Source organism: Sinohyriopsis cumingii, chromosome 8 (genome assembly GCF_028554795.1).
Source record: "Sinohyriopsis cumingii isolate HCF-2022 chromosome 8, ASM2855479v2, whole genome shotgun sequence".
Lineage (NCBI taxonomy): Eukaryota > Metazoa > Mollusca > Bivalvia > Unionida > Unionidae > Sinohyriopsis > Sinohyriopsis cumingii.
In genome coordinates, this window is record NC_142968.1 from 40,592,833 (window position 1) to 40,607,962 (window position 15,130).

The 15,130-nt window shown below is 34.1% G+C and overlaps 1 protein-coding gene across 1 annotated transcript in view; it reads right to left on the bottom strand.

Moving 5' to 3' along the window:
• Positions 1 to 14,084, bottom strand: part of LOC149793338 (uncharacterized) — a 49,345-nt gene extending 35,261 nt beyond the window's left edge. Inside the window, exons 1-2 of the mRNA XM_089968984.1 lie at positions 14,015 to 14,084; positions 6,577 to 6,882 (exon numbers count right to left, since the gene is read on the bottom strand). Coding sequence (XP_089825110.1) covers positions 6,577 to 6,882; positions 14,015 to 14,084 — 376 coding nt within the window. The remainder of the gene's footprint in view (positions 1 to 6,576; positions 6,883 to 14,014) is intronic.
• Positions 14,085 to 15,130: the final 1,046 nt, after the last annotated feature.

Here is a 15,130-nt window from a genome sequence, read left to right on the forward strand (position 1 = left end):
CAGCGCTGCAGTTTGTTTTGATACCGGAAGAAGATCTTTTTTGATGACAGTTCTAACTTTCTTAGTAGCTGCAGTGACGGGCTTAAACAGTTTTTTAGTGTCCTCTTCATACTCAACTTTTGCTTCTTGCTGCTCTTGTAGATTTTTTCTAAATGAGTCTTTGACAGGAAGAAATTTTTTAATTGTTTCTAATCGTTCTCGTGCTGTTCTTGCAGTATGAGATTCTGGATGTACCATTTTATTATAACATAATAATTTAATTAATATCAGCAGAAGAGGAATACAGAAGTTTGATGAACTATTACAGAAAAAGAAATAACATAAATCCCAAAATAGAAAAACCACCATCAGAACTTGAATATTACTTGAAACATAGAACAAATTCCGAAGATTCAGATGAAGATGAAACAGATGAAGATTCCCATGATTCAGATGATGATTCCCAATATTGATAGCAGCAGAGAGGGGCGTCTACGGTTCTGTTTGGGACAAACAATAATCGTAGACGTGGTAATTGACCTCTATGAGTGGTCACTATTTTTTTTGGTAAAACACAAGGGTGACCATTCCCCTAAGTGGTCTGTTCACCCTCTCTGCTGCTTCGTACAAGACTGGGTCACAGTGTTCGTTATGAAATGAATTAAGTATTTATTTGTTTATATTTTTTATTACGATCCAGGATGAATGGGGTACTCGTTCGTAGATGTAAAGGGTTTATCCTCGCAGAATGTTTCTAATGTTCTCCTGTTGATTCGGTAATTGTGTGCTTGACCGTTGCCAGAACCGGGGATTAGAGTTTTGGCGTACCTGAATCTTGTCTAAGTTGAATTCATGTAGCTAACTTCTAAATTTAGTAACTATACGTGCTGCATAACTCATCGATTTTGTGAAAACATGTTTTCCTCCAGTAACAGTGACCTTGGTATTTGTCGTTGAACTAAACTCGAATGACATTTAACTTACTGATAGGACAAGCTATCCCAAAAGTTTAATAACAGTAGATGGCGGAAAAATTAAGTTTCATTGTGGAGGACCTTTTATTTCTTTCCGTCAGTGATCATGTTTGTATTTTCCGAATAGTACATAGCTATTAAATGTATTTTTGTATTTTAATTTTAATTTTTCATGTTCATCAAAATGTTTAGTTCCTACTTTGTTTAATTATTTTTGGTTATCATTTGTTTTTTAACTGGTTATCACAGGAAATTACTTTTTAATGTTTCAGTCTTTTCACTTTAAATGACATATACTTCTTTTAATAATTTTTATTTGTACATTTCCATAGATTATTGCGGGGGGGGTGCACAAATATGCTATTAATTTTGAAATTTGTTAATTTCAACCTTTTTAATAGAATTTATTAAAATTTAATGAAAACATTATGGACATTTTTACATTTATTTTACAAATTTATTTTATTGTTTTCATTTTATTAGTGACATTTACCAATTATTTACTTCTTCCATTTTGTTTGGAATTTTATACAATTGTTGGTGACAATTGTTTTACAAATTTATTTTTGTTATGCAATTTAGTGTCGGTTTTGGAATATTGGTTTTACTGTCATTCAGGGTCATTTAATCAAGTATTCAGTTCGTTTAAATTGCTGCTGAAGTCTGTTTGATTTTGTTTTTAAATTCTTGCATTACTTTTACCTCGGCCATTTTAATAAAAAAAACCAGGGATATTATGAAATTACGATTAATTCTGCGTGAGTTTCCGAATTTTAGTATTACTTTTAGTCTATATTATGTTATTAATACATTGAAGTGTATATTAATTCCGTTCTTCTCCGGCTATTATATTTAGTGATCATAACCCCCTTACTTTCACTGGCAAGACGAAACACAAGAATCAATGATCATTAAGGTGGAGTGTGATGTTGCAGTAATATAATATTGACATTAGAGACGTCAAGTGAAGAGACGGTCTAATAGCAAATACACTTTCACGTGTACAGAAGTAATATTTTGCTTCGTGTATATGTTGTGTCTTTCATACGATTTCGTCTTATGTACATTTTCATTTCATGTACATTTGACAAATAGTTTAAAGAAAGCTCTATTTGTATTAATCTTTTGTTTCTCTACTGGGGAGGTGTTATGTACTTTGGGTTGTTATATATATTTATTATGCGATCTTTGTTGGATGGCTTTTTCGTTTTTTTTTATTATATGCAATTGATAATGGACTTGACCGTGCCAAATCAAGTTCATTTTCTAACTGACATGAACTATTGAATCTGGTTTTGTACAAAAACATATTTATATCCGTCCGAGCCTAGAACCTTGGAAATTGGTGTACCTGTTGTTTACTACATTTTATATTATACTATTAATAATTGGCTTCTATATATAACTATGAGTTTATTCTGTAAACAATATGAACCTTCTAAGAGGAAAAGTTCCATTAGGTACAAAAAATTTAGAAACCTAGAAAATTCTAATTGTTACCCGAGGTCAGGTAGATGACTATATACTCTTGTTTTTTCTAAAAATTAATTATTCGTGCTCTGAGATCTTAGTAGAGTCAGTTGCAGTATATTGTTGTGTCCATAAATTCATTTGAGCTCCAAATTATTTATTCACTATTTTTAATTCAAGTGATTTTTATCTGAAAATACAAAGGGCTGTTCAAACATAACATTCTTGGGAACATATACTTGAATTGATTGTGAAATTTCAAATAATGATTTAATTCTTGGGTTATATTGTTGTAATCCAACACAATACTGTTGGTACATCACCACGACACAAGACACCACATGCATATCGACAATTTCAGCGTTGGATTTAATTCAGATGTCCACTGAAGTTTTTTTTTTCTCAGAACTTTAATCATTAGGACTTGTGTGTGTGTAATTATATTATTTTTTAGGATTTAATTCACATTTCCGGAAGTTCCTTTCTTGCATTTTCACTTTGTATTTATGAGAAATAAATTATTTGTTGAAGTTTACAAAGCGTGTTGCATCTCACTCTTTTATGTTACTTTTTTAAAGACGATAGAGTCGTAATACGAGGTAAATAATTTATGTTATGGAGTAATACGAGAATGTGGAAACCTTGTATGTTAGATAGTCAGAAAAGCTTGTAAAAGTAATACATGATAGGGTGTCAAATGAGTATGTGAAAGTAATGCTTGTTAATGAGACACGAGAGATTTTGAAACGACGACCTGGAGCAGTTTGTCTCCTTTTTCAGAAACTTCGCGTTACACTTGTGTGTAGATTCTTGGCGGTAACATACATGTCATTGTGTTTTTCAATGTGTATATGTGTCTTTCCTTACTTGTTATATTATTATTATCATCATTATTATTAGTAGTAGTAGTAGTAGTAGTAGTATTAAATGTAATATTAGCATCATCATCATCATCGCCTTGTTAATGTGCCATTAAATTGATTTCCTTGAAACATCCCTGAAAAAATATCTGAAGAAGAAAGACCTAAAATGATAGCTGTAGCTGTACATTGTCATGAAACTAGAAACCTAGTTATCTCATATTTCCAGCATGTAATTCATGAAAGAATTAAATTCTTTGCATAGTCACGTTCCTTTAAGGTATGATAAATGAATTTCTGTTTTTCCTTTTCAATTAGCTCAATATTAATTCATCTCGAATGGAAAACTAAGGTGATAATAAATGGATATGCGAAGATAATTAAATTAAATTAAATTTAAGATTTAAATGAAGCAATTTTCATGTATGAATAAGGATATTAAGATTTAGAAACCGGTAAGTGTGACCCACATGAGGGATATTTTTCTATTTGGAAACAATTGAAGCAAATTAATTGCACAAGTACGAAATATTGTTTTTCAACGTAATTAAAGGCATATAATATTTAAATAGGATTAAGAAATATAACCGATTTTTATATTGATGTTATCTCTTTAGGACGTCAATTATCCAAAAGTTCCCTTTCACCTGATAAATTTCGTAAGTATTACCGTACAGGACGAAACTATATAAAGAATACCTCTTGGAACGGATAATACATACAAATCCATTTTCCGAACTGTTTATCATCTTTAAGCTCTCTATAAAAAAAGAAAACTGTTCATAAAGAACAAATTTATGTTACCCTTTGACTGATTTTGTAAACTATCTATCTGCGTGTATGTGATACAGATTATATATATCGTGTATGTGGGAGAGAGACTTAAGTAAAGAGTCAATTCCATGCTTATGTACATTAACATGTATTTCATTTATTTTTAAATCACCACGTTCATGGACATTCAAAAGTAAATCGTTTATGAGTTAGATAAGCCAATGTTTGTTATTAATATTTATTTTATAAGCAACATATCATAGCTAGTATTTCTCTTAGATAATAGATCAAATACTAAGATCATTACTGATGATGTATATATGTTTATTTAAACCTGAATCTAAGGTATCAGCTTTACACTTGGAAATCCCTAAATTTGCTGACAACTTTGAAGGTTGTAATGAGAAGATAGACCTACATCCTGGCTTTATTATTAGCTTTTTATATCAATGTTCTTTACTTGAAAAGTAATGCCTTAACATCGAAAGCATAATAAGTTATTAACTTGTGTTGATTAATTTATTCAGATTATTTTTCACTACAATTACAGATTGTAATATTCTTGGACAAAAATATTAATTTGGAATTATAGTGAATTCAGAAAAGGACAGTTTGGATTATATTATTGCGGTACATCACCAGAATATTACTACATCGCCACATTCCAGCCCATCGGCACTTTAACACATTCGGGACTATAGGCATATCAACATCAACAAATTCAATATTGGAAAATAACAATGGAATTCAATTAGAACTTTATACATTTTGACTGATATATTTTATTTTTACATTTTTACTTCGTTTTCTATGGATATAACTTATGTTGAATTTTACAAAACTTATTGAATGCTCCGGTGGCCTAGAGCGTCCTCCTCGGGTACGGTTGATCGCGGGTTCGAATTCCGGCTAAGACCTTCCAAAGACTTATAAAAATGGTACTAACAGTTGCCTCGCTTGGCGCTCAGCATTAAGAAGTTAGTGTTAGGACTGGTCGGCTTGATGTCAGAATAATGTGACTGGGTGGGACATGATGATACATGTCTGCTGATTCATGCCGCAATGATAGACATAACTAAAAACTGCCACACTGCAGATATCATAGCGATATTTCTGAAACATTATTTCAGCTACGTTAAAAATCCAAATCATACACACATAATTCTTGTTGGTTTTCGCGTTTTTCTGTTACTTAATTTACGAACAGAGAGTTGTAATATTGTCAACTATTTTTTATAAAATGTTTTGATGACTTTCGATAAAGAAAAGGAAATGATATTCGTTGAGACTGTGATATATTTATAGACCCTATCTTGTTATAGAATTTTTTTTCTCACAGTTAGAATGTTACCAAGAAGAAGAAGAAGAAGAAGTAGGAGGGGGAGTATAAGCATTTCATAATATAAATACATACTATTTATGTCATGTAAAGTCATATTTTATCACACCATGGTTTTGTTAGAATTTCATCACACACTGATAAAATAATTTTGTATCTTCTGTACATCATACTGGATTAAGTTGATCTTTTTTGTTTAAGTTTTCTGTTGTAAAGTAATTTCAGGGTGCCAGTTTATCAGAGGCATCATTTAAGACTAACAATTTTTGCCTAATAGTTCTGTTCTTTCATTTAAGGTAGTTAGCCGCTTAAAGAAGGAATTGGTCTCAAGTTTCCTAAGCTATTCAATTTTCCACATACCTGGCATCAAGTTATGTATGCTAATACCGTATATTTATAGCATTAATTATATTCATAATACAGAGGTCTTTCCTGAATTGGTCAGCTGATTAATATTTTCTCATGTAACACTCTTGAAGGTTTATAATCACTGTGCTTAATTCCTTTTCTTTATTTATTTATAGTTCTCTCAATTCCATATACTGTTTTCATTCGAAAAATAAAATATAAATCGTCTTAAACTACATTGCAACCACAAATTGTATATGGCCTTGGAATTTTTTATTAAATGTATTAAGTCAGCGACCCATACGCTGAAAAAGGACTTTAATATTGTAACTTTTCGTAACCGAGAATAGTGGCTTGATGTATAACCCATGTTCATGGTTCTGCCAATAATCTTTTATATAATCATGTCGTCTGTATTACAATTTACAGTCATTTTGTTTCTTCTTCTGTTATAATAATTAAAAGATCCTTCTGAAGAACAGCGCATTTGATAATACTAAACAAAACTTTGATGATAAATTACTGAAATATTTATTAAACGAAAATCAGCGGGGACCTCTAAGCTCACTTACATCTATAGGGAACAAAATTTGACAAGATGACTGCCTTTTAGCATTACTAGTTCCTTTCGTAATACGTTGAACACTGTCCGCATTAAAGAAGAAAATAATGATACATTTTATATTATTCAGCCACATCTCATACGAGATACAGTTTGAAATATACTATGGTGGAATAGTAATGTTTCATTTTTAAAGTTCACCTGAGAAACTAAAAGGAAAATAAATTAAGGAATAAAGGAAATGTTGTTGACATAAGTTAAATGACTCACCAATTACTACCAGACTTTTAGAAGTGTGTTTGTTTCTTTGGTCTGGTACAAAATGCCACAATGAATAGTCGCCACGGTTGTGTTCAGTCACATTAAAAATAGTAAGAGATAGGATCCACGCATCCTCATCCTTCAATATGTTGCAATCGGCTGATAAATTGTCCATAATTTCGCAATCACCGTCAATAATCTGAGCAATGTTGCTAGAGGAATGATAAACCGTGGCGTGAATGGTTTCAACTGATATTTTCCCTAATGTCCAGTGAAAAGACACATCGCATCCGATCATGGCACATATATCGTCATCTAAAATATTAAAAGAGAAAGTCTCCTTAAAATAAAGTGATAATAGAGTACTCCACAAATAAACTATACTAATTTTAAATTATGAAAATTACCACCGAAAGAATTGTCCATCTTAAGTGGTGCAGCTTTAAGACTAATTAGAGATACAAGTTTTTCCTCAAACGTAAATGTACCAGGAACTAAAACAAAAAACATTTAATATATCACTGGGGTTGTACACATCAAGAGGAAAACAAAATCCTTTAGTGCCTAGAATATTCCATTAGTAATTATACTGGAATGAGTTATATTGAATGACTTCGAAAGGCTTTTAAAGATCATTTTTCCATAAAATTTAGGAAATTACATCTATTTGAAGGTGAGATGGCAATCGTGTAACGCAGAAATGTTAGTAGGAAGGCAAACATAGAAATGCCAAACTGTACCTCAATTGATTAAAGTATTTTATTCTACAGAAAAGTTGTTAAAGTATAAGATTTCATCAAACTAGATTAGTGTTCTGCAGAAGTCTCACACCATGGCATTTGTGTATAAACTAACCACATTTCCCATTATGGTATGAACTGTCAATCTTACGACTAAGTATGGTCATTGAAGATCGTAGCTTGATTACAGACCACTGCTTGAAAAAGAAATTGGAATATTGTCAACCCTTGAGCAAGGAACAGCTCGCACGAGCAGGTAATTGGATGGTTTTGAAACTGCCCTACCAGAATTGGTGTTTGGGCCATTAAGACCAAACATGACCAAGTTGTCCTCGTTGAAAAAGATGTTGGAATCTCTGAACCTTTTCTGGATCCCTGTTCTGATGTTTATAGAGCTCGAATGTTGCCAATAACCTTGCAATAGCAACATTTCCGATTTAATATCTGATACTGACGCTTCGGAATCTTTGATAAACAAATTTGATCCGAACTCCACCAAACTTTTTCAACGCCTTCAACAGCAGGTTTGTCATGATTTTTGATGGGCGTATTAATTGTCGGTCTTAGTTTTTTACCGATCTTACAATATGTCTACTTGAAGTGAAAATCGGAATGGACTCCTCCATTTGATCACCTGCTGGGAGAAGTTGGCAGAACTTGCAATTTTATCCCAGGTGAATTGTTCCAGCCGTAAGAGCGCAAACTAGTCCTTGTTATACCGGAATCCCTAATTTCTTCGTTCTGACCAATCACTAAGAGATTATTTTCAACCCATATGAGTGAGTCACGTGTTGTCACGTGTTGTCTCTAGGCTTAGAACGGAGTCCGTAACAAGACCTCTGCTGAAAATTTGATAATGTTTCCGATGATAACACTTCGTTGTACCAGAAGCAACGAGGATGTATTTTATTTCAGAGCTTGACTTACTACTTTTAGCATCTATGGATGAAATATTTGACCTAAGACTAATATTAAACTCTGCCACGTTTAGATTTGTTTCTACGATACCAGCACATATTTGACTCACCGTCGTCGTTACAGACGCTACTGATCAAGTGATTTTGTAAATTGACATTTGGAATCCTTTACTTTTGTTTTAACGTCAAATGGTGAAGACCTGTTAAGTATTGCATCGAAGCTACATAATCTGAAACAGTTTTTCGCTTTTGTAACAAAACCTGACATCTCAACTTTGCTAACTTTTCAAGTCCTTCTCTTTACAGATGAGGGTGACATATGTGAATACGAATATGAACAATTTATGTTAGATGACCATCAGCTGCAGCCGGTTATGTCCTTTCGACAGTTGTGGTTAGGAAACCAGTTTTGGTGATATGGCTCTGTTTAGAACAGAATATTTGACGGCACCAACTGTATCCCATGCCACTAGATTTCCACCAGTTCAGGTGACTGACTTTGCTATCTTATTCATCTTTCCATGTAAAACAGCACTAAATACAACCATTATCTGCATATATGTATTCTGAGTTGTCCCTATAATTTCTAGGATGATCAATCATTCTGCTATCAACTGTTTTAAGTTCAGTTTTAGTGTTCAAAATATATGATTTGACACAAAGACCAATTGGATTTACATAAATAGCATGCCCGAAGGTTCTCAAATTCCTTTGAATGTAAACTGCAGCACATCTGTATAGATATACTGGATACCAGGCAAGCCCTCTGGTCTATTGGATAGAGTGTAAAATAATAAATGGTATGCTTTCTAAAATCACGCTTGCGAACGCAAAAGTTTATAATAAGAATGATGGATTGTACGAATACAACGCCGATAAGCATAACAGCCTAACTCGATAAAAAGACACTGCGACATATGTGCACTCTCTGCGGACGGCCCAGAAAGCTGACAGACAAAATTTCTTCAGGCTAATAACAAGTCGCGCAAAATACTCCCATGTGCAGATCTATCGTAAGATTTTGGGTAAGTCTTGCGTTTTGGTAAACTACTTGCTCGTTATTGCATATCATTAAAATATTAGTAAACCAACGTGTAACTTAAGTGCGGATTAAAAGATTACATATATTAAGATTTCAATGACTCACTGCCTAATCTTAACACTATTCGATACATCCGCCCAGAGTAGTCGCGCATCGATCGTTTACACCAGAATGGTTAATGTTCGATGATTAGCTGTCAGCATGCAAGTTTGTACTTGCAGAGGACACTGCAAAGTTTATTTCTGCCTGGCATGCAAATGAGGCTGTTGCATTTTTAACACATTTCTATACATCTAGATCTGTGAGCGATGACCCCTTGTAAACATTAAAGCTGCGTGACACAAACTCTCTTGTTCGAAGGTCAAAGAGTTGAAAAAAGAATAGAAAAGCAACAACAAAACAAAAACAAACAAACAAAACAACAATAATAAAATATTCCGCTAGCACGCGTCGCGTGTCACAGATGCAATTTTTAATCGTCAGCTTGTTTAAAACGATAAGCATGATTGTATTTAAACTGATCAAATTGGAAACGTAACCAGTCGATGGGACCAACCATAAATCTAAACTGTTAATGTTGCATGTTAAATGATTCTTACAGAATAAAGCCCCCAGAAATGTTAACTATAGTCAAATCGTCTGCATTGTTTTCATTTGAGTGTGGAAAAAATAGTATCAGTTGTGCACGGAGTCGGGACGACGGAAACAGCGGATATTTCTTCGCCTAAAGACAAAGATAAAGATATTAATGCGCGACAAAGTATGCTAAAACACATGAGTACGGTTTTGGGTGATATACGTGCTATATCTGAGGCTGCCCATCCTATTTCACGAACATTCAAAGCGATTGAGAGGAAACGTGGGCCTTTTGTCGCATCTCCAGATACGGCGTGAGCTGAAGATGATATTAAGATAGCTCCTGAAATAAAGGGCTTGCTGGGGATTTAACTATGCAAGGAATACAAGCTCGAAGAACTGCCGTGTTATTAAGTAGACGAACAAATGCAGCCAGAACTGCTTGGACAAATGAAAAGCTAAGACAGCGGCAATGACAAAATCAAGGATTGGAGCAAGATTATACACAACTGCTGCAGTCAAAAAATACAAGCTATGATTATGGCACATTTCACCCGAAGCTGTCGATGCGACTCCCCATGGTGCTTCTGCATTGGTGTTAACAAGAACTGTACTACTTGTGACTTCCAATTAGCATCAGGCATTGTAGTCTATGTGGTTTTGATATGCTTGAGAATCGCCTAAAGAAAAGCATGGAGATAGAAAACTTTGTAGAACTGTTTGAGGATTTGCATATGATTCTTCCATGTTGAGACGTTCTTGTGGCTTTCCATTTTGAAACGTCTCAGGAAATATAAAATTTAAAAAAGATAATATACCTTTTGAATTTTTCCTGTAGTTGCATACAATATTACTTGCATGGGACACATTTGAATAACTCTCAAAAGTTACCGATTTCCCGTTCGCGACGGAATATTATCTGGAGTCACAAACAGGAGATCATGCCTTAAGATAAAGGTCACCAGCAAGCTTTTAAAGCTGAAATAAGATGCGTTTCACATTGTCGTTAAAATTGCAAAGGTTGTTGATGATAATAATTATGCTGCAGATGGCAGCGTATCATAATCTTAAATTAATAAGGTCTTTACTCAGCTACAGTTAAATGAGGGAGGAAAAACTGTATTTTAATCGACTGCATAATGTAGAAAATTTTGCCTTGGTCTGGTGATTACGACTAGACATTAGGAACAGTAGTAGGACAGCATGTATACCATAGCAATAGACACGAATTTGAAAGCGGCAATGAATGATCAGTTGATAAACTTGTTGAAGTCACATAATCTCTAGTTCACCTTTAATCAATTTTCGGAAAGTATAGCTCTGATCAGCTTTTAGGTCCGTTAATTTTAAAGAGACGCAATCTCGAGCAGTATTTGTAAAAGAAAGTGTTCTGAAAAAGGTCTCTTAGAAGAATGTTTGAAATCAATATGCAAACGAAGCTTATATGAGATACGAAATGTAACTCAAGAAGTTCTTGCCAATGTAGCAACCCATATTACTTAAGGTAAATGTAAAGAGTATTTTTTCTTCAAACATCGACTGCAGCAGCGAGAGAATGCGCACATTTTATTTGGTCACTACCATGTAATCTATTAGAAAAGCAGCTCAGTTTTGATGACAAGCATGAACCTGTCATGAGCCGTGCAGTCATGTTGTCGAAATAGTAACGTTCCATTACATCTCATAATTAGCCCGAAGAGACGACTGAGAGCGCTTCAATAATGATGGACACTTAACGGGTTATGACATCCCATAATTTCTGCGAGCGTGTTGCAGACGTTTTATTAGCGGTGTTACCAATGCACAGTACAAATTTGGGTTTGGTAATTAAACCCAATTTAATTGAACCGGGATTTATTATTGCATTTTTATAGCCGCAGGAATATCAGCGGCCGAGCTGCCTCCGGTTATATTAAAGATTTTTACAGATCTCATGTATTTACTCTTCATGGTGAACCAGATCAAACTTTGATTTCTGTATCTTTCTGGTGTCAGAATTACTAATGTTAAATTTTCGTGCATATTTTTACTGACGCATAAATATATAAATTGTATTTCTTGAATATATCCCTTTACTAATCCCAAAACCTCTAGGTTTGTTCCGTGACAATGCGCTTGACTAAGATGAGCAGTTCACCAGGTTCACATACTCTATATACCATACGATGAGGCTGGTAAAAGCAGCAAGAGCAAAGCACAAGAAGTGTACGAGCATTACGTAGTTATTGTTGATGTATCCTCGCGATGTAAATAAGCAGTCTTTCTTACTGATACACCAGCGGTAGAAATTTCTGATGGATTGTCATGAAGATATAAGCTTGCCTGGCTCAAGTACCAATTGTTTCAAGGCTGATTTGATCCCATATTTAAGCTTGGAATATCGCACTTGTCAAAACATCACGTTAGTAATCCGCAAGATGAACCTGTCAACCACCGTACGCTGGTTATAGTTGAACGCTTTAAATTCATACCAACGGAACACTATCATTATACTCAGGAAGTGATGCTAGTGGAACTTGACACTTTAGATCGTTCATCAGCGATATAACGTTTTTTATGCTAAAAGACCGTCAAATACTATTGAAAAACTTGTTTTCCATATTAAGTCAATACAAGCATTTTCCATCCAACACTGTTCATATATATTTCTACCCGCTAGGCGAGATCGAAGGCGGCACTTGTCATGCTACTCACCCCGATTGGTAGATCAATGTGCTTACTATTACAGGTAGGGATGACATTGCTGGTCAAACATATGTCTACCATGTTTACCATATGTATGCATATGTGTACCATGCTAAAGCTACAGTCAAACTACACTGCTTTTCTGCCAGCAGTCTTTTGCATCCATGGGATATCAAATATATGTGTAATATACTTACTCAACATAAAACATTTCTAAGGTACTTATGCAAACTCCACTTATTACGCACACGATTGTTGAGTGGCTTATGTATTATGTGGCCTAAAACAGATGGAGCACCTGCGATAAGGAAGTTTACAACAGAGCTGTTACTATAGATTCTTGATAATTTTGTTTTTGCTTTATGCAAGTGAATGAAATCAACTGTCTTGAACAACCGAATGATTTTCACAAGTACAACAGTTGTCGCGACGAATACAGCACCAGTCCACTGCAATTGTAATGCATATAAAGCGTGAGCTGTTAAGGTGGTTCAGACGCGTGAGCTAGATATGAGAAACAGACATACTTTCTCTTATAATAACACAACTAACAAAATTTGGATAACATTGAACCAGAACACCCCATTTAATACGACTAGCCCTGATTCAGAATATCTAATAAAGCGGGTTTATTATCAGCAACTGATGCCGATTTATCTTCATTTTCATGAACAAAATTGTGCTTCGGTTCATTGTTGTCGCAACAATGTACAACATGATGTAATACCCTCAACTGCCCGATTCTTTCAGATCTTAATAATTGTAATCTCTGTAAATTTTGTAGGTAACAATTGCCATGATATAGGCCAAAACGGAAATAGAAAACATTTAAATACCTTGATCTGACGATGGATAGTCATTGAATCTTCTCATGAGGATGACGATTTCAAGCTTTTATTTGCAAAGAAAACAAACCAGTGTACGTTTCCTTGTAGTGCAAATTACCTATTTTTCAGAAAAATCTTTTTCAGGTCGTATTTAACCCAAGGGAGGAAGTCAAGAGGAAATGATTAAAGTCTTGTGTGACAGAATCAACACATCATGTGATATAGTGGGCGTGATATTAATAATAAATGCCTGCACAGAAATAGCAACTTTGCCGACATCTTCGACTTATTCACACCTGACCCTCCACAAGCTGTATCATGTTTCATTTTGTGAGGAATATTTGTGGATAATTTAATAACACTGTAACGACAGTTTGAAATTAATTATCATAAGCTGATAGGAAAATACAGATTTCGATAACGAGGTTTGTACTGTATAAGAGATGCTGCTATATATATATATATATATATATATATATATATATATATATATATATATATATATATATATATATATATATATATATAAAATTAATTTGTGGACTGGCTACAACATTTTAAAAGATTCATGTGATATTGTGAAAGGTCTCATAAACTGCGATTATTAATGATAAAATAAAAAGATATGAATTTACGCTCGAAACAAATAGTTTTACTTACTATTGCATCCGTCACTTTTCTCCACATAAAACAAACACATTAGCAAAGGCGCAACACATATGCGATCCATCTTGTCAGCTGCATAATGCAGATTACAACTGCTTCGTGTACAGTTCTTCCGCCTAGTGAGTCACGGTCCAATCCAAGAATATGTCGTAAGGTCACGAAGTGGGGAAATGTATAGGTCATGTGTATTGTGTGTATGTGTGTGATCTAGATTTTCAACGTAGCTTTAACAATTTTTTCAGTCAAATCGCTACGATGTCTGCAGTGTGGCAGTTTATAGTGATGTCTAGCAATGGGGCATCATACCCAGTCACATTACCCTGACACCATGCGGACCAGATCTAACACTAACCTCTTAAGCTAGGCAACTGTTTGTACCATTTTTGTAAGTCTTTGGTATGACTCAGCCGGGGATCAAACCCACGACCTATCGCATCTGAGGCGGACACTCTTACCAGTAGGGCAAGGTCACATATAACTAATGGTGTAAACACCATTGCTCTCTGTTGATTCCAGTACATGCTATATTTAATATGTAATTGAATATATTACTATATTGTATCGGTTCCATTTGCAATCAAACAAACTGAGCATATTGCTAATGTTATGTGAAAATGTATTTAGTATGATATTAATACTAATGAATAACCAGTATAACTATTTGTACAAGTTGTTATTAATTAGATATTAAATGTAAGCTGGGGAAGAAAAGGTTCAAAGACAGGTAGATCGACATTATTTGGTAAGTTTAATATTATCCAAATATATTTACATGGCAAAAATTTCATTTAGAAATCAAATGTAACCTCAAAAAGTTAAAACCCTATGGAGTACTTTAAATGAATATTAAACAGATTCACATCTCAGCTTGTTCTGTTGGTGTAGAGAAAAGTGAAGCGTAGAATCTAAGTTTACTTTTTCACGTTTAACTTATCCTTTATCTGCAGAGTCTTGTTTTCTTGAAAAACTTACTCAGGATTTGACCTTATTCTTCTCAGTGGAAGCCTAATGATATCGCAGGAGTGGTGGTACTAATTTTAACACCACAGTGGCTATATTACTTCTGAAACTACTTTGCTTTCCATTAAGTTACTAATTGAGTTGTATGTA